General features: G+C 47.4%; 1 protein-coding gene across 1 annotated transcript; it reads left to right on the top strand.

The window, feature by feature from the left end:
• The first annotated feature begins 1,110 nt into the window (after nucleotides 1-1,110).
• On the top strand, nucleotides 1,111-13,142 carry LOC123784824 (HLA class I histocompatibility antigen, alpha chain G-like). Its single transcript, XM_087858204.1, is given in 9 exon segments — nucleotides 1,111-1,255; nucleotides 1,543-1,812; nucleotides 2,036-2,074; nucleotides 2,077-2,310; nucleotides 2,890-3,165; nucleotides 3,286-3,384; nucleotides 3,807-3,836; nucleotides 3,935-3,982; nucleotides 4,112-13,142. Coding segments are annotated over 8 exon segments (1,062 nt in total). The 5' UTR covers nucleotides 1,111-1,158; the 3' UTR covers nucleotides 3,952-3,982; nucleotides 4,112-13,142.
• The last annotated feature ends 6,496 nt before the right edge of the window (nucleotides 13,143-19,638 follow it).

The raw sequence follows: 19,638 nt of genomic DNA, 5'->3' as shown, positions 1-19,638 counted from the left end.
CCCTTCATTAAAATCAACTCACACATGACAGCTGAGAGTACTTCTTGCTTTGATCAACTGTAAATTCTCAAGAGAAAATCAGAATTTTGGAAAACTTGTGATCCACCAATAAGCTTGAGAGCTTCTCACCACTGACAAGCTCTCCTGTAGGGATCTGTCGTAATATTAAAACAAATGGGAGTTTTGATCATTTGATTCCAGTCTAATCAACATGGGAACACCTATGTCACCTAGTGAAACAACACATTTCTTTAAAACAAATCAAGCATTAGTGCAAGATCCATTCAGTATGCAAGCTGGGCCTGTGGATTTTAATGTAACAGAGAAGGACATGTGATACTGTTTCAGGTGCCACTTTGCGAAAAACCTTACAGAAAGTACAACTTGGGTAGTTTTAATATAGTATCAAACATGACTATCCATAACTATCTGAAAAGGTAATAAGACATACCATTGCCCCATATTCGTGCAAGGCTGTAAATACTTTCATCTACTTCAACCAAAACAACCCAATAAATGCAGAAACAAATCTGAACACCCAGGGGTCTTCTAATGAGACAGACAAGAACAAGAAAGAGACTTGCAAAACTGGAAAACGTAACAAAAATCCACTCTTCTCACTGCCCTGTTTACTTGGGGTAATAGTTATTTTTCATAAAAGCAGTACTTCTGTTCATGTCATGGGTTATTAATATGATTCTAAATGAATTAATTAATTTAACAGTTTTATTCCTACTATGGTAAACATTGATAGAAATAACCCATAGACGCAAAATTATCCTTGGGATCCTCAGTAATTTGTACGAACATATATATACCCTGTGATCAAAATGTTTGAGAATCACTGACACACAACTTCTGGGCCACGACTCAGGGAGACAGGGTGACAAAGAGCGCTCTGTGCAGTAGGCGAGGGGTCCGGGCAAAGTCGCAGGTCCCCGGGAGGCCCCGAGCGGCGTCTGGGGCATAGAAGCCCAGGGCTAGAGAACCCCTCTCTCCCTGGGTTTCACGCCTCCCTCGCACAGGGAGTCAGGTCCTTCTGCCTGCATACTAGTGACGCAGCCACAGTTCGCACTCCCATTGGGTGTCGGGTTTCTGGAGAAGCCAATCAGCGGCACCGCGGTTCCAAGTTCCGAAGTCCTCACCAGACCCACAGGGATGCACCTACCTCAGACCCTGAAGGTCTGGGCCATGGGGCCCCGAACTCTCCTCCTGCTGCTCTCAGGGGCCCTGGCCGTGACCGAGACCTGGGCGGGTGAGTGCGGGGGCGGGAGGAAAGGGCCTCTGCGGGGCGGGAGCGAGAGGACCGCCGGGCGGGGACGCGGGACCCCCGGGGAATTGCCTCTCCGCCCCTCCCCCCGCCCCCGGCCCCCAGCCGCCCCCGGCCCCGCCCGCGCCTGTGCTCCCGCGTCCCTCCCCGCCTCCGTCCTGCTCTCCCCCACTCGGTGCCCCCTCCCCCTGCCCTCCCGGCCGCCTGCACCTGCGCCCCGGGCCCCGCGGCGGGAGGAGGGTCGGGCGGGGTCTCAGCCCCTCCGCCCGCAGGCTCGCACTCCCTGAGGTATTTCTCCATCGCCGTGTCCCGGCCCGGCCGCGGGGAGCCCCGGTACTGGGAAGTCGGCTACGTGCACGACACGCAGTTCGTGCGGTTCGACAGCGATGCGGCGAACCCGAGGATGGAGCCGCGGGCGCCGTGGGTGGAGCAGGAGGGGCCGGAGTACTGGGACCCGGAGACGCGGAACGCCGAAGACCACGCACAGATTTCGCGACGGAACCTACGGGTCGCTCTCGGCTACTACAACCAGAGCGAGGCGGGTGAGCGTCGCGGGTTCGGGTCCACGTCACGACCCCCATTCCCACCGACGTGCCGGGGTCGCCCCGAGTCTCCGGGGTTCGATCGTCACCCCGAGTCTGCGGGAACCCCAGTTCCCCGACCTTGGAAGAGCCCGCCGGAACTTCTAAGCGGTTTTACTTTCCGTTTGGACTTAGTCGCTTATCCTCGGGGGCGGTGACCTTCTGACGGCGGGGGCGGGGCCAGGCTCTCACACCCTCCAGTGGACGTCTGCTTGCGACGTGGGCCGGACGGGCGCCTCCTCCGCGGGTATGAGCAGTTGGCCTACGACGGCGTGGATTACATCGCTCTGAACGAGGACCTGCGCTCCTGGACCGCGGCGGACACGGTGGCGCAGATCACCCGGCGCAAGTGGGAGGCGGCCGGTGGCGCAGAGCGCTCCAGAAACTACCTGGAGGTCACGTGCGTGGAGTCCCTCCGCAGGTACCTGAAGAACGGGAATGAGACGCTGCAGCGCGCAGGTACCAGGGGCCTGGGGGCCTCCCCGATCTCCTCTCCACTGGGGAAAATGGACTCAAGGTCAGAATACCACCTCGTCCATGGGTGCGGAGAGGGAGATCCGCCTCTGTGTTAATATTTCTACTATTGAGTGACTCACCCAGAGCGCCGCTTTTCTCTAAGGACAATTGAGGAATCCAGTCTCTCTCGGGAGCCAGGTGGAGACCATCAGTGGTTCCCTTTGACCTGGCAGCCACCTTGTGTACCATGACCTAACCTCCATCTGAGAATATCTTTGTTCTCCGTCTGAGAACATCTTTGGACATCTGACTCCGGGTTTTCTGACTCAATCACCTGCCACCATTATCAGGACCAATAGTGTGCGCTCCCCCTTAGACCTACAGCGTCCTATCCTGGGCCATCTCCCTGATTCTAGAATTTTCCAAGGATGAGGAGATCCCAAAGGCTAGGATGGTGTCTGGGTTTTGGCTTTTTTCATCCAAACCAATTGTCCTGTCCACCTCAGGGTGGTCAAATGAATGCTGTTTCAGTGGTCCATAAAGGTAAACCAAAGTGTGGATTTTCTGATTCGTCTTCTTCAGAACCGCCCAAAACACATGCGAGCCACCACTCCATCTCTGACCATGATGTCACCCTGAGGTGCTGGGCCCTGGGCTTCTACCCTGCGGAGATCACCCTGACCTGGCACTGTGATGGGGAGGACCTGCCCCAGGACACGGAGGTTGTGGAGACCAGGCCTGCAGGAGATGGGACCTTCCAGAAGTGGGCAGCTGTGGTGGTGCCTTCTGGACAGGAGCAGAGATACACATGCCATGTGCAGCATGAGGGGCTGCCCGAGCCCATCACCTTGAGATGGGGTAAGGAGGGGATTGGGGTAGAGCCTCTTCTCAGGGAAACCAGAGACCTTCTGGAGAATTGTGGCAAAGTGAGGGCTCAGGCTACAGGTCTGGGCCCCTCACCTTCCCTTCCCTTTCCAGAGCCGCCTCCTCAGCCCACCATGGGCGTCATTGCTGGTCTGATTCTCTTTGTGATCGCTGTGGTGGTCGTAGCTGTGATGTGGAGAAAGAAGCTCTCAGGTAGAGAACTGAGTTTCCTTGTCCCACTGAGGGGGTTTCCCAGGTCTGAGATGGTCCTACCTTGTTACTGGGAAGTACCATCACACACATGGACTTGCTCACTCTGGAGCCGATTACTAACACTCACTCTGTAGCAAGACACTAATGAAAAGGAAGGGCGGATTTTCATTTTGGTAATTCTGGTGATGGGGACCTGATTCCCAGCAGTCACAGGACAGAGAGGGAGGTCCCTGCTGAGGACAGACCTCCAGCAAGTCAGGTGGTCCAGTGACCACACACCTCGTTCTTCATGTTTTCTGACCCTGTTCTGGGTTTTCAGTCACAATTCTACAAACTTCATATTGGACCAGGGCTAGGAGCTCCCACTAGATCTCCTAGCCCAGCCTTGTCCAGGCCTCTGACATGATGTTTTCTTTCCACAGGTAGAACAAGAAACTACTCTCACACTGCACGTAAGTATGGAGGGGGTGATCCCTGAGACCCTGGAGTAGTGTAGACAGGACCCCGTGGGGAGCTCACCCAGCCCGTTGCTCCTGTTCTTTCCCCCCAGGTGATGACATTGCCTAGGGCTGTGATGTGCCTCTCACAGCAGCTGTTGGTGAGACCTCGGGGGGCCTGACGTGGGGAGGGCTTGGGGCACTAGGGACACTGTGAGCATGCAGGGCGCTATTGAGAATGTCAGCACTTACGTGATTGACCTAAATTTGTACGTGATTGTGTTTCACAGAATGAGACCAGCTGCCTTGTGGGGGCATTGTGGGATGCAAGATTTGTCCACACTCCCACTTGGTGACACCAACAACCCCTGACTTCTCTTTGTGCAAAAAGTGTCACAATGTGTCTGTGTTCCTATAAGCATAATGTGAGGAGGTGGGGAGACTGGCCCACCCTGCCCACCACGCCCCCTCCCCATACTGACCTGCGTTCTCTTCTCTGATGTGCTCTCCTGTTCCAGCAGAGGCAGGGCTGGGCTGTCTCCATCCCTGTCTGTAGTTCATGCTGGGCTGAGTACGAATGCCTTACTTCCCTACTGAAAATCAGAATCCAGAAATGAGTTTGTGTTTTTTAACATTTGGCATGTGGTGTTGATGAGGTAATAAAAGAGGAGATTGTAAAATTGAGACAGCAAAAAAGTGAAAGCACTGAGAACCTTCCAGAATCCGTGTGGTTGCTGTGCTGTGTTGCCCCCACAGGTGGGGCAGGAGAAGGCTATGAGGAGCTGAGCAGGGACAGGGCCTGTGCCCAGTCAGTGCTCAGTACATCATGGGGGTGACGTGCTCACCCCTCAGCTGGGTCATCTCTCTGCTCTGTGTCCTTCCCCCTTCTGTGGAACCTTGTCTCCCTGGGACTTGTGATCACAGGGACTTGGACGTCACCTGTCACCAGGAACTTCTGCAGCCAGAGCTTCCTGTGACTAGGGCAATCTAGGCTCAGGCCTAGGTCCTGCCCTAGCCCCCATTTGGGAGGGGGTTCTCTTTGTTTCTCTGGAGCATCAGGCCTGTTCTTGCTCTTGTGTGTGAGTTTTTGTCGCATTCTTCCTTGGATGTCCCCATCAGTTACAGCAGCAGGTGTCCGTGGGGCTGTCCTTCCCACAGGCCTCGGTCAGCCCCCGCACACAGGAGTCTCTGAGGTATGGAAAGATGAACTTTCAGATTCATCCATCTCTTCCCCTCCTGCTAGAGCTGTTTTCTGGATTATTCTTTAGATTCTGGAGGTAGAGAGAGGAGGAATCTGAGAGGTTCTCATCCTTACTAAACTTCAGTTAGTTTCTGCCTTCCTTGCCGCGCTGTTCTCTCTGCCTGCCCTCAGTTCCAGTGATCCCAGTGCTGCTCCGATCCGAGTTCATTGATTTATGAAGCAGAGTCTAAGGTCGATTCCTGTGTGGTTGGAGAAAAAGGACCCGTAAAGCCTAAGTACAGCGTTTCAGAAGAGAGAACTCGGTGTGCTGTGCTGTGCAGGACACATGGTGTGGGAGGGAGGGCTGAGCAGAGGGACGGAGGGGAGGGCAGCCCCGTGAGAAGAGAGAGGCAGCACAGATGGTGAGGTGGGTGCCCGTGAGGCGGGAGCTGCCGCGGACAGCTGCGGCCCGACACTCGTCTACGAGGGGGACATCCTCTACCTGCTCATTCACCCGACTGATAATTGTCACGTGCCTCATACAGGCCGGGCTGTGTTTTCATCTAGGACAGCTCAGTGAGACTAAGACGAGGCAAAACGTGCTGGTCTTGAGGGGACTGTGTTCTAGTGGGGAGGGGCAGACCCCACTTGTCTGTCAGCGTGGGGACCGGGCAATGGCCTCCTTGTGCAGTCAGGAATCCAGGTGTAATTTTGACTCCCCAACACTTCAGAACTAAGAGCCTACTGTTGACTGGAAGCCTCAGTAATAAGATACACAGGTGCTTAACACATATTTAATATGCTACATACATGATATCCTGTATTCTTCTAACAACTAAGCTAGAGAAAACAGTAGGAAATCATAAGGAAGAAAAACGCGTGGACAGCATTTACTGTCTAAAAGCCCCCACGTAAGTGGTGGTGCGCAGGCCAAACCAGGGTCGTCCGGGGGGAGCTGTGTGTTGTGTCAGCACAGTACATAGGGAAGGGCTTAAATAGGGAGTTGGCAGGAGCTGTGAGGAAGGTGACCCAGAGAGCACCTGTGCTGGGACGGGGACGGTGGGACAGCTACTTTACTCCAGGATCAGGGGAGAAGGTGACCTCTGAGAGGTCTGAAGGACACGAAGGAACTGTGTAAGAGGAGGCCTGGGGGGAGCGCTTTCCAGGCGGGGAAGCTCCAGTGCACACACCCTAGGGCCGAGCGTGTCCTGTGTTCAGGGAAGGGGGCGGAGGCCACCGTGGCTGGAGCAGAGAGCAGCCGAGATGAGGTCCGATGTCAGACATGTCATGGAGGCCTGAGGATATGAGGCGGCTTTTGAGTTTTCTCCGAGTGAGGCGTGGAGTTACACGAATGGACAGATCGATGGGACTGACTTTCTTTAGCAGCACCTATTTGCCGCTGTGCAGAATCGAGAGGTGCAGAGCGAGCGACCAGTAGGGAAACAGTAGGAAACCAGCGCAGTGTCCCAGGAGGGGGCGTGGGCTGTCCGTCTGGGGTGAGAGGAGGGAAGATAATAGGAAGCGATTGGCTGCTGGAGATATTTACAGATGGACTTTGCAGCGTTTGCTAATGAATTTGCTCTGGGTGGTGAGAAGGAGGAATCCAGGAGGGCATCCAGGGTTTCAGACTGCAGGTAGAAATGTGGGGTGCTTTCTGTGGAAATGGGGAGGACTCTGGAGGTAGGACACTGGGGGAAGCAGCATCACAGGCATCCGCGTTAGGCATGTGGAGTCTGCGATGTCTACTGGAAATGCAGTGAGGTTGGCAGTTGGATACAGAGTGCAGGGTAGGAGACATATCCGGGTGGGAGAAATAGATTTGGGAGGTGATGGCATATTAAAGATGTTTAAAGCCTTCAGCGTAGATGAGGTCACCAAGGAGGCGAGGGCCATAGAAGAGAAAGGAACAGGACCAAACCCTGGACTCCTCAGGGCTAAGCACACTGATCAGAGCGCACACCCAGAGCGTACCGCAGTCTGGTTCTGCGTCTAGAAGGCACGTAGACCAGGGAGGCCCAGCCTTCAGTGCGCACGGGAATTTCCTGGACTGTGAAGGTCTAGACAGGCTGGAGCAGAGCGCGAGAGTCTGGGTTCATAACAAGCTTGGTGCTGCTGCTGGTCTCAGATCCCACACTGAGTAGCAGGGACATGAAGCGGGATCCCCACACGGCCGTGCATCAGCCTCTCCTGTAGGGCTTATTCGGTAAGTGATTCCTGGGCCCATGGCCAACATTCTAAGATGGTAGGTCTGGGGAGAGGCCTGAGTATTTTGTAACAAAGCCACAAGCAATCCTGGGGCTCCTCCAGATAGGGAAGCAGTGAAATCATTGATGAGAGCCCTCATTGTGGGAAGGGGTCTTACTTACACATTTAAATGGTTTTTGGGGGGTGCCTGGGTGGCTCAGTCAGTTGGGTGTCCAACTCTTGGTTTTGGCTCAAGTCATGATCTGAGGGTCATGAGATTGAGCCCTGAGTCAGGCTTTCCACTCAGTGTGGAGTCTGCTCGAAATTCTCTCCCTCTCCCTCTGCCCCCCCCAACATGCAGCCACTCTCTCTCTCTAAAACAAATAAATAAATAAAATCTTTAAATGGTTTTTTTTGTAGGAAGAAAAATTCAAGACATGCTGGGAGAAACATATTTTCTCTCCCATGGGGCACACAGCCAGGTGGCAGGTGAGGAAGGGCTTATCAGTTCAACATAAAATCTCGAGCAGCTAAGAATGGAGGTCTTAAATGTTCACACCTCACAAAGGGAAACAGTAACTAGGTGACATGATGCGGGTGTTAGCTAACGCTGTGATTGTAATGGTCATTGCCATGTTGCAGTATAGAAATACATTTATCAACAGGTTGCACCCTAAGCTTACACAATGGTGTATGTCAATCATATCTCTATAAAGCTGGAAAAAAATGTGTGAAATCTTGCTCTTGGAAACTCTTCCTACATGGGTTTTTGACTCCTTGTGATACATACGTATAATTACAGAGAGACTTAGGGAAGAGAGAGGGTATATAGGGCTTGTTTTATTTCAAGGAAAGCCACTAAACAGGCTCGAGGCTACACAGCCAGGAACAGAATCCACAATGGACCCTAGATGGAGGCCCGCATACAGCCAGTGCCCTGCTACTGGGTACTGATGTCACGGTCCACACCGCTGACTTCCCTGAGGCAGGACACTGGACCCTGAGGCTGCGACTGCTATCGCTGCTGCCCCTGACAGCTGCATGATGCTACAGTGACACCGCTCAGACCACCTGTGCCCAGTGCATGGATGCCGTGTCAGTGTGTCTGTCATGTGTCCTGAGTCAGAATCTGGCAGGTGGTCACGTGACTGTTGACACTTCCTGTCATGTCACGTCCAACTAACTGCGAGCCTGTTTGGCAAACAGGGTTCTCCTCTCTACGGATGGAGGTGGTCTCTGCCCCCATCAACATTGTTTATGTGTGGAACTCCTCTACTTGGGAAGAGAGGTACGGGTTCTGGGAATGGTCATTGGCGATCAGGAATGGAAATGAATGATGGGTTTCCACACTTGAAGCAGTATCAGGCACACTGCAGGCACACCAGTCTGCTTGGATGAAGGGGTGACTCATAAGTGGCATCTTTCAACTTATTCCCTCGATGCTGGTTATGGGTCCGGGTTTGTCCACTCCAGTTCCTGCTCTCACATAAGGGGAGTCGCATTGTTGGTTGATGAAGTGATTGCTCAACATGTCTTCTCCCGGCGTTTGTCTCTTCCTGGGATTAAAAACCCAGATCTGTATCACTTCAGACGATCCACATACATACACTGACATTTTACATTTCTTGATGGACGCACATATTTCTGAGGAGAGTGTCCGTAATTTTATTAGGTTTTAGTGGCCTCCACAAAAGTCTAAAAAACCACTCCATTTTAGACACTGTCCTACTTTGGGGCACCTGGGTGGCTCAATCGGTTAAGCGTTTGTCTTTGGCCCAGGTCATGATCCCAGGGTCCTGGGATCGAGTCCCACATCGGGCTCCATGCCCAGCAGGGAGCCTGCTTCTCCCTCTGCCTAATACTCCCCCTGCTTGTGCTCTCCCTGACAAATAAATAAAATCTTAAAAAAAAAAAAATAGACACTGTCCTATTTCATCTCTGGTCCACGAACATCTAATAGTGACAGTGTTTTAGCAGATCCAATGACATGATATGCATGCTCGTTTGTGTCTTGGCAATGACCAGTCCCAGAGAGGAGAAGGTAGAGCTTTCTTGCTTACACTCACTTTGAATTTCTGTGTGTATCTTTTTATGGGCTGAGTAACAGTTCACAGACTAGTGCTGGCTCACAGAGGACACAAATCTGACTTACACTCTAGCACTGACTCTGGTGCCTAATGAATAGCAGAAGTGAAAAACTGTTAATGAGGATTCTATGTCCAGTAACACAGTAGACTAAGGTTTAAGGGCTGCCTCTTCTCCTAAAACAACTAAAAATTATAGAAAAAACATAAACCATCCAAAAAGTGCTGTAGAACAATCAAGAGAATCATCATTTAGGCCAAAATTTAAATATAGGCTGTAAGCCAGAGAGAATAGTTGTGATCCTTGGAGTATTTTTCAGATCTAGAAAATCATAGCTTGGCTTCTCAGGCTCATGAGCCTCCTAGAGAGGAGATGACGCCCAGAGCTGCTTCATGTGAGGAGCAGAAGAAACGCCCCTCCCCAAACACCTGGGTTCTATGATTCATATCCTCAGGACGGGGTGACACTAATCAAATTTGTTCTGTCTTCAAGTACGAGAATATTTGGGAAACTCATAAATATGCAGAATTAAACAACACACTTCTACATAATCAAAGGGTCAAAGATATCAAAATGGAAATGAGAAAATACTTTGAAATTAATAGAAATGAAAACAGATCCTATCAAAACTTAGAGGGTCCTACTAAAGCAGGGCTGAGAAGCAAATCTATAGCTGTAAATGCCCACGTGAAAAAGCAACATGTCAAATTGACTACCTAAACTTCCACATTAAGTCAAGAAAGGGGAGCAAACTAAACCAAAAGCAAGCAAAAGGAAGGGAAAAGTAAAGGTTAGGGTGGAAGTTAATGAAATAGAGAAAAGAAAAAAATAACAATATATAAAACAGACTAAATCAAATGTGATCCTTTGAAAGACCAACCAAACTGACAAATCTTCAACTTGACTCACTAAAAAAAAAGAGTGAGAGAAATGACCCAAATTACTGGGATCGAAATGAAAGAGGGGATATTATGACTGACCACACAGAAATAAGGAGAATTATATGAGATTATCATGAGCAAATATATGCCAAAAAGTTAACTTACTTAGATAAAATAGGCAAATTCATAGAAAGACACAAATGACTACAGCCGACTCAAGAAGAAATAGACCATCTGAATATACCTACAATGAGGTAGAAGATAGACTCAAGTGTCAAAAGCTATTCCACAAAAAAGCCCAGTTGCAAATGGCTGCATTTGTGAATTACACCAAATGCTGAAAGAATTAGTAACAATTCTTTACAAACCCTTCCAAAATGGAGAGCAGGGAACCCTCTCTATGAGGCTAGGATTATTCAGATACCAAAAACAGACAAAGATATCATAAGACAAGAAAACTACACACCAACATCTCTTATGAATGTAGACACAAAGAAAGAAAGAAAGAAGAAAGAAAAAAGAAAGAAAGAAAAAGAGAAAGAAAGAAAAAGAAAAAAGGAAGGATTTCAACAAAATGTAGCAGATCAAATCCAGGAACATGAAAGAGCTACACATAGGTCTGACGAAATTTATTTCGGGATGCAAGATTGGTTAAACATCCATCGCAATCAACGTAAAACACCATATTAATACAATAGGGGAAAAACGTTACATGCTTCTCTCAACAGATGGAAGAAACATTTGATAAAATCGGACACTGTCTCATGATAAAAACTCAACAAACTACTAACAAACGGGAATTTCCTCAATCTCGTTATAAAAGCATTTATGAAAACCCGTAAGCTAACACTTTACTTAATGGCAAAAGACTGGTTGTTTTCCTCCCAAGATCAGCAACATGAAAAGAATGTCCACTTTCACCACTTCTATTAAACACTGTGCGCCTGCGTGGCCCAGTTGGTTATGGCCCAGCTCAGGTCATGATCTCAGGGTCCTGGGATCCAGCCCCACGGCAGGCACCCTGCTCAGCGGGGAGTCCGCTTCCCCCTCTACCCTTCTCCCCACTCATGTTCTCTCTCTCTCTTTCAAATAAAATCTTTTTTAAAAATTGTGCTGGAAATTCTAGAGCAAGAAAATAAGATAAAGTGCACCATGATTGGGAAAAAAAGAAGTAAAATTATTTCTATTAGCAGATGTCTTGTATGTAGAAAATCCTAGGGAATGAATTAAAAGCTATTAGAATGATTAAACAAGTTCAGCAAGGTTAAAGGATAAGAGGCCAATAAAAAAATCAGTTATATTTCCATACACTTTCAATAAGTAATCCAACAATGAAATTAAGAAAACAGCTCCATTTACAATAGCACCAAAATGAATAAAATACTAGAAATACATTTCACAAAAGAAGTGCAAAACATATACTCTGAAAACTACAAAATATAATTGAAAGAAATTTAAAAACATCTAAGTAAATGGAAAAATGTTCACGGATCAGAAGACTTACTACTGTTAAAGCGGCAGTGTTCGCCAAAGTCATCTATAGGCTCGACGCAATCCTTATGGGATACCTAACCAGCTCCCTTTTAAAATTTGACAAACAGATTTTAAATTCACAGGAAAATTCAAGGGAGTTAAAATAGTCAATCTTTAAAAAGAAGACCAAGGTAGTAGGACCTCCGATTCCCAATTTCAAAACTTCTTGCAAAGCAATGGTAATCGAGATGGTGTCGGGGGATTGGTTCCACACGGCAGATTACGAAGATCCCGAACCCATCTCCTTCCATGGACACAACGAATTTACAACTACAAATGGAATAATCACCTCTGAAAAAGATCTGAGCCTCCACAACAAAGGATAAAAGGGCAGCATCAAACAGAAAAGAGAGGCAGAGACACTCTTGCCAAAATCAAAAAACCCACCCCAGGCATGAAAATCCAAAATATGGTGGAATCTCAAAAATACAAAACTTTGCTGAGAAGCAAGGGGTCTGTGCCCTACATCAGGCACTAGGCCCTAGGTCCTGCCCAGGAGAGATGAGCCCCTAACATGCCTCGCTTTGAAAACCAAAGGGATTATATTTAGGAAAACCACAGAACTACAGGGAATAAAGAACCTACTCTTAAAATGTGTGTCTAGTCTCACCTCGGGACTCAGTTTAAACACCAGCTGAAAAGTGCCTAGGACGTAAGTGAAGGCGACCCACTTACTAATCTTTGTTTTGTTTTTGTTTTCATTTTAATTGCAGTATAGTTAACATACAGTGTATGTTAGTTTCAGGTGTATAATAAAGTGATTCGACAATTCTCTGGTAACCATCAGTTTGTTCTCTGTAGTGAAGAGTCCATTTTTTGGTTTGTCTCTTTTTGTTCCTTTGTCTTTTTTTGTTTGTTTCTTAAATTCAGCATACGAGTGAAATCACATGGTATCTGTCTTTCTCGGACTATTTCACTTAGCATGATAACCCTCTAGATCCATCCATGTTATTGCAAATGGCAAGATTTCACTCTTTTTTATGGCTGAGTTATATTTATTGCATATACATCTCACCTCTTCTTTATCCAATCATCTGTCAATGGACACTTGGACTGCTTCCATAATTTGGCTACTGTAAATAATGCTGCTATAGATATAGGGGTGCATATATCTTTTTGAATTAGTATTTTCATATTCTTTGGGTAAATACTCAGTAGTGAAATTATTGGATCATATGATAATTCTCTTTTTAACTTCTTGAGGAGCCTCCATACTATTTCCACCACAGCTGCACCAGTTTGCATTCCCCAAGGATTAGTGCACAAATATTCCCTTTTCCCCACATCCTCACCAACACCTGTTGTTTCTTGTGTTGTTGATTTTAGACAGACAGGTGTGTGATGATAGCTCACTGTGGTTTTGATTTGCATTTCCTGATGGTGAGAGACGTTGTGCATCTTTTCATGTGTCTGTTGGCCATTTGTATCTCATCTTTGGAGAAATGTTTGTGCATGTCTTCTGCCCATGTCTTAATTGGATTACTTGGTTTTTGGTGTTAAGTTGTATCAGGTTTTTAAAATATATTTTGTATACTAACCTTTTATTGGACATGTCATTTACAAATATCTTCTCTCATTCAGTATGTTGTCTTTTAGTTTTGTTGACTGTTTCCTTTGCTGTGCAGAAGCTTTTTATTTTGATGTAGTCCCAATAGTTTATTTTTGCTTTTGTTTCTCCTGCCTGAGGAGACATATCTAAAAAAATGTTGCCATGGCCAATGTCAGAAAAATTACTGCTTGTGCTCTTCTCTAGGATTTTTATGGTTTCAGGTCTCACATTATATCCATTTTGAGTTTGTTAATCCTTAATCCATTTTGAGTTCATTAATCCTTAATCCATTTTTAGTTTATTTTTGTGTATGGTGTAAGAAAGTGGTCCAGTTTCATTCTTTTGCTTGTAGCTGTCCAGTTTTCCCAACACCATTTGTTGAAGACACTGTCTTTTTCCCATTGCATATTCTTGCCTCCTTTGTCAAAGATTAATTGACCATATAATTGGGGGTTTATTTCTGGGCTCTCTATTCTGTTCCATTGAGCTATGCTTCTATTTTTGTGCCAGTACCATACTGCTTTGATTACTACAGCTTTGTAGTATAACTTGAAATCTGGGATGGAGATACCTCCAGTTTTGTTCTTCTTCAAGATTGCTTTGGCTATTTGGGGGTTTTGTGGTCCCATGCAAATTTGAGGACTACTTGTTCTTATGTAAATTTCTATGTAACAAATCATAAGTTTGTTAAATTATTAAATTTATTATAGAAACACAATAGCAATAAATAATAATTTATTATATAAATAAAATACATATTTAAGAAGAACATCCAAGATTATTTCCATAAAGGAGAGTGCTCATGGGGCAAAGCCCATCATTTTATTTTGGGATGAGGACATTCATGTTTGGTTGTAGAACTGTCCCCACCCTTAAATACTAAATCCCCACATCAGTTCTCTGACTTCTAGCTCTTTCCTTCAGATCCAGTTTGTTGACTCTACAGGTATCTACTCCAGGCTCTGACCTCATCTACTTCCTACTTACCACCTCCGTGCTGTCTTCATTTTCCACTCCAACCAGCCTTGAATCCAAGGTCATTACTTCATCCCCTCTTCATCCCCATGGCACCCTCTTATCAAAATCCCAACCCTGGATTAAAGCAGCTCCATTTTCTCCAGACAGAGAGAGCTGAGCCATGCCAGGGAAAACACACACAAAAATATCTACTGGTGCCACAAGACATTCCATAGTCCCCCCTTGTCACCATGCCCCCAAGCAGGCCAGCAATCATTCTGTGTTTCTCTAGTGAGCTCTCTCTCCTATCCTCCGCAGCAGCTGTTTCAAACCGTCTCCATCTTCTCCCAGTGTCCAATCCCAACACTTCTCCCTTCCTTCACTTGGATCAGGAAAGATCCTTTCCAATTTCATATAATAAGTCAAACTATCAGTAGGAAAAGCCCTCAACTTCTACCATATTTTCAGACTTTCCTTTCCAACTATATTCCATTTTTTCTTTTTCCCTCCTGAAATATGACAAGTCCTTCTCACTCACTTCCTAATGCAGAGCAAACGGTTGTTCTGTCCCTACCATGTCACTAAAACTGCTCTTCCAATGAAATCCTGGATGCTAATCCCATTGGTATTTTTAGTTCTTAACTTAGTTTACCAAACCACAGACTCCAGCTCTGTTAACCACTCCCTAATTCCTGAAATGTTCTCCAGTCCGTGATCTCCAGAGCAACAGAACTAACACGCTATAGGTAGGTAGGTAGGTAGGTAGGTAGATTTAGTATAAGGAACTAGCTCGCGTGATTATGGAGGCTGACAAATTCCAGAATCTGCAGTTGGTAAGCCCAAGACTCAGGAGAGCCGGTGGTGTAATTCCACTCTGAAGGCCTACAGGCTAGAGACCCAGGAAGGGCAGATGTTTCAGTCTGAATCCAAAGGCAGCAAAACAACAACAACAAACATGTCCAGCTCGAGGAAGTCCAGCAGGAGGAATCTCCCACTTACTTACCGGAGGGTCAGCCTTTTGCTCTCTTCAGGCCTCTGACTGACTAGATGGGGGCTCCCACACTGGGGAGGGCAATCTGCTTTACTCAGTCCACTGATTCAAATGTCAGCTTCATCCGGAAACACCCTCATGGACACCCGGAACAGTGTCTGACCAAATGTCTGGCACCTGGTGACCCGATCAAGTTGACACATAAAATTAACCATCACATTTGCCCTCTGAGATAGACCACCACTTACTTCTCCTGCTGTTTGCCTCCTACCCTTACTTGGCCTCTGCAGGTGGCTCCCCTTGTATATCGCTGGTCCTCGGTGTTCTGTTTGGGGTATTTTTCCTTCCGCCTCCTCTCCCTGGGGGATTTTATTCTCCTTACGATCCCTGAGGCTATCTGCACACATTTGTATCGCCAGCCCGGGGGCCACCTGTGAGCTCTCAGCTCTATGTGGAGAAGCCTCGAAGCCCTTGTGAGTGCCACCATGTCCTCCATCCCCGAGCAGTAGCTGTCTCATGTCCTGATGTGGGTAGCAATTTCATAGGATCACTTGATAGGGCATTTCTTTTTGTCACAAGTGTCAACTACAACACTTACTTGAGTATACTTCACACACGGATTTTCCCACAACTGTGTGTGAAAGATCTTGAGTCAACAGCTCTTCTGCTCCAGCACTTATGCTTTCCCAGTTTGCGAATATTTATCTTGACAGCCACTTTAGTGGATGTTGGAATGGATGTAGGTCTGATGTCATGTGGCACACTTATCGCCTTTGGGCATCATGGTAAATTCTCAAATCCACCTGATAACAGTTGAATTCCTAAAAGCCGCTATCTAGGACTACTTTAATTATTTCCAACCATTGCTATGGAAGACGGTGTCCGGAAGACTATCTGGAAAAATTAAAATGTGTGTGGACCGTGGAGGGGAGCATACTAATTAGCATGCGTAGGGACTCACTCCATGCAATTTTCTTTTTGGCATTATCAAACTCAACAATCCCAAAACAGAAATTCATACTTGACCAATATGCTCCCAAACATTTTCCTCTTCCTGAGTTATTTCAGTGGATAATTTCACTGAGATCATTGTCCAAGACAGAAACCCAGTCATCACCTTAACTCTAGGCTCTCTCTCATCCCCATATCCAATCAATCAGAACTGTTGCTTGATACAGCTGCTAGATAGCTGTGAAACCCTTCACTCCTCCCCACCCCCACTGCCAACGTCTTACTTAATTCAGGCCATCTAACCTCTTGCTTGGATTATTGGAATTGCTTAAGTGGCCTCCCTGAATCCTCTGTCTTCCCGCCCTCTAACCTACCCTCCACACAGCAACCAGATTGATCTTCCCAAAACAGAGGAAAATGTCACTCCCCCCAATTATGACCTCCCAATGGTTGCTCACTGTTCTTCAGAGAAGGTCCTAACTCCATAGTACGGGCTGATCACTTTGTCAGCTGCATTTTCTCCACTTCCACCAATGTGTGCGCCCTTGGGCAAGGGACTTAATCTCTCACTGCCTCCATTTTCTCATCTATAAAATGGAATTATAATGGTTGAATTAATAAGACTTAATTCTTTTAAAGTGCTGGTAACAATGCTAATTATCTATTATTAACCAATATTATTACTTCTCTTTAGGAACTCGACAATTCAGCCACACAGAATGCCTTTCATTTCTTCAAGGAGGCCATGCTGTCTCTCACCTCCATGGCTTTCCACTTATCTCTACCCAGAACACTTCCTTCTCCCCTCCCCAGCCCTACTCACTCCTCACCCTTAACCTGGGACCCCTAGATGCCCTTCAGGTCTTAGGTTAGATGTCTAATGCTCTAGGAAGCCTTCTATGGCCCTTAGTCTCTGCCTTCCTGTGCTCTCTCGACTCCCAGTACTATTTCCTTTTTTTTTTTTTTTAAGTAGGCTCCATGCCCAGCATGGAGCCCAACGTGGAGCTTGAACTCATGACCCTGAGATCAAGATCTGAGCTGAGATCAAGAGTTGGCTGTTTAACCGACTGAGCCATCCAGGTGCCCCCTACCCAGTACTATTTCTACATAAACACCTGTTACTCTGTGTGTTCTCCAGGACAAATCCCGTAAGGTCATAGATTGTGGTAACGCTAGATTCCAGCACAGTGCCTGGCACACAGTATGTTTCCAGCAGTAAATTGTGGAACAAACGAATGAGTGCTGAGAACTTCCCCAGGGGTTCAGAAGCTAACTTCTCCTTCAAAGGGGTGGGGTAAATCCAGAAGAGCAGAGGAAGGTGAATAATTTGCCCCCCCCCCATATTTAGGCATCTGAAGGGGAGGTAGTAGAGGTTCTATTTTCCATTCCCCACATTTCAGGACCTGTTGCAGAAGGGTAAGGAGGCTCTTCATTTTTTTTTCCAAATTTTTATTTACATACCCAGTGCTCATCATAACAAGCGCCCTCCTTAATACTCACCTCCCTCCATCAACCTTCAGTTTGTTCTCTATTGTTGAGTCTCTTACGATTTGCTTCCCTCTTTTTTTTCCCCTTCCCATATGTTCATCTATTTTGTTTCTTAAATTCCACATGAGTGAAATCATATGGTATTTGTCTCTCGGACTTATTATGCTTAGCATGATACACTTGCGCTCCATCCGTGTCCTTGCAAATGGCAAGATTTCATTCTTTGTGATGGCTGAGTAATATTCCATTGTGTGTGTGTATATATATATATATACATATATATATATATATGTATATATATATATACACACACCACATCTTCTTTATCCAGTCATCAGTTGATGGACATTTGGCTCTTTCCATAGTCTGGCTATTGTTGATAACGCTGCTATAAACATCGGGGTGCATGTACCCCTTTCAATCTGTACTTTTGTATCCTTTGGGTAAATACCTAGTCGTGTCATTGCCTCATAGGTGTTTCTATTTTTAACTTTTTGAGGAAGCTCCATACTAAGGAGGTTCTTCAAATGGGAGTAGGAAGGTAGCCTCTGCTGCTCTGTGGGGCTGTACACTTGGAAACAAATCTCATGACTAGAGACATTCACGGGGAAATCAGCCTGCTCACAAGGTCGGCCCTCGAGCTGTACCTGGTGGCCTCTGAGTCAAGAGCAGCTGCCCCTCCCAGGTCACACCAGGCCTGGGAAGGATTCTTCCAAAAGCATTAGAATGCTACCTGGGACAACCCGTGGCCATGCTGGAAGAAACCAGAGCTGGCTTGTATGATGGGAACCTCCTGGGTGGGAACCTGGTATCCTAAGAAGGAGGGCTAATGTCTAGATGCGTGTGGCTCAGAATGAAACGTGGTTCACACCATCCAGCACTAAGGCTCCAGCCCTGGAGAGACGCCCAGTACCCCAGTCACGGTGCCCATTCCCACTCTCTGTTAAAGGACTCCCTGTAGGAAGACGGCTTGAGTAAGCATGGCGGGACACTCTGCTGGCCCTGCTGAGGACCGAGGCTCTGCCGCGGTTGATTGTATCCCTGTCCTCCACCACGTATCCATCTGCATTGTTGGCTATGAGAACTCAGGTCACTGAAGAAGTGGGGATGCAGGGGGTGGCATGGCATCGGCCTTCTCCCTGGACCTCCAGGATTAGGTCTGGCCCCAATGGTTATGGGACTGATGGTGAGCAGCAAGTTTGTTGAGAAACTGCAGATTCTGAAAGTGCCCGTGATTCCAAAGGTGACTAAGTGTGGCCTAGAGTTGCGGGGGAGGGCCACTCTGCCTCTGCAGGGACACCACTGCCATTCTGGCGCGATTCAGAGTGCCAGGAAGGAGACAGCACCCTTGGCCTGACGAGTAGCTTTTTCATGAAAACTGGGAAGACCCAGGGTGAAAGGCCTTAGGAATCAACCATGCGGGATACCAGTGATGTTCTGGTAAATGTTTACCTAGCTATCACAGTTGGCTAGGGGGCTCTGATCTGTGGCATTTTGCCAAATCTCCGTGTGTGTGTGAATAAGCCCACCATGACTGATTTCAAACTACCAACACGACCTCACTGAAGGTGGAATTAGGAAGAGATACACACAATCAACTCTTTAGAGTCAGGGCACCACTGGGAGAGGCCTGGGTATGGAGTTGAGGAACCAAGAAGAGCCACAGGTCAGGAGAATCCTCACAGCTAGGCATAAACTCACAACGCACATGTCCCCGAAACCTGCCCAGCCTCCCCGCCCAGGCTCGCTGCCGCGTCAATACTTACTTCAGACACATTTGGCTGTGCCTATCTGGGCTGATGTAGTCTCACCTGAGGCTCCCTCGGTGGTCACCTAGGTGACTGCCTGTGTAGGGCTGTGGTGGTCTTATGCAGTTCTGAGGGGGTCTTCTGGGCTGGCCTCCCATGCTGTGAGGGCCCAAACTTGCCTCAGAGATGCCCTTGAAGGCCCCTGATTAGAGCTGAGGAGAGGCTGATCTCCAAAGAGCTGGTCCCTACATCCTAAGGGGAGGCAAACGG

Source organism: Ursus americanus, chromosome 32 (assembly GCF_024610735.1).
Source record: "Ursus americanus isolate L20-20 chromosome 32, mUrsAme1.1.p, whole genome shotgun sequence".
Taxonomy (NCBI): Eukaryota; Metazoa; Chordata; class Mammalia; order Carnivora; family Ursidae; genus Ursus; species Ursus americanus.
The sequence above is the reverse complement of the archived record's forward strand: the minus strand, read 5'-3'. Positions and strand labels throughout refer to the sequence as shown.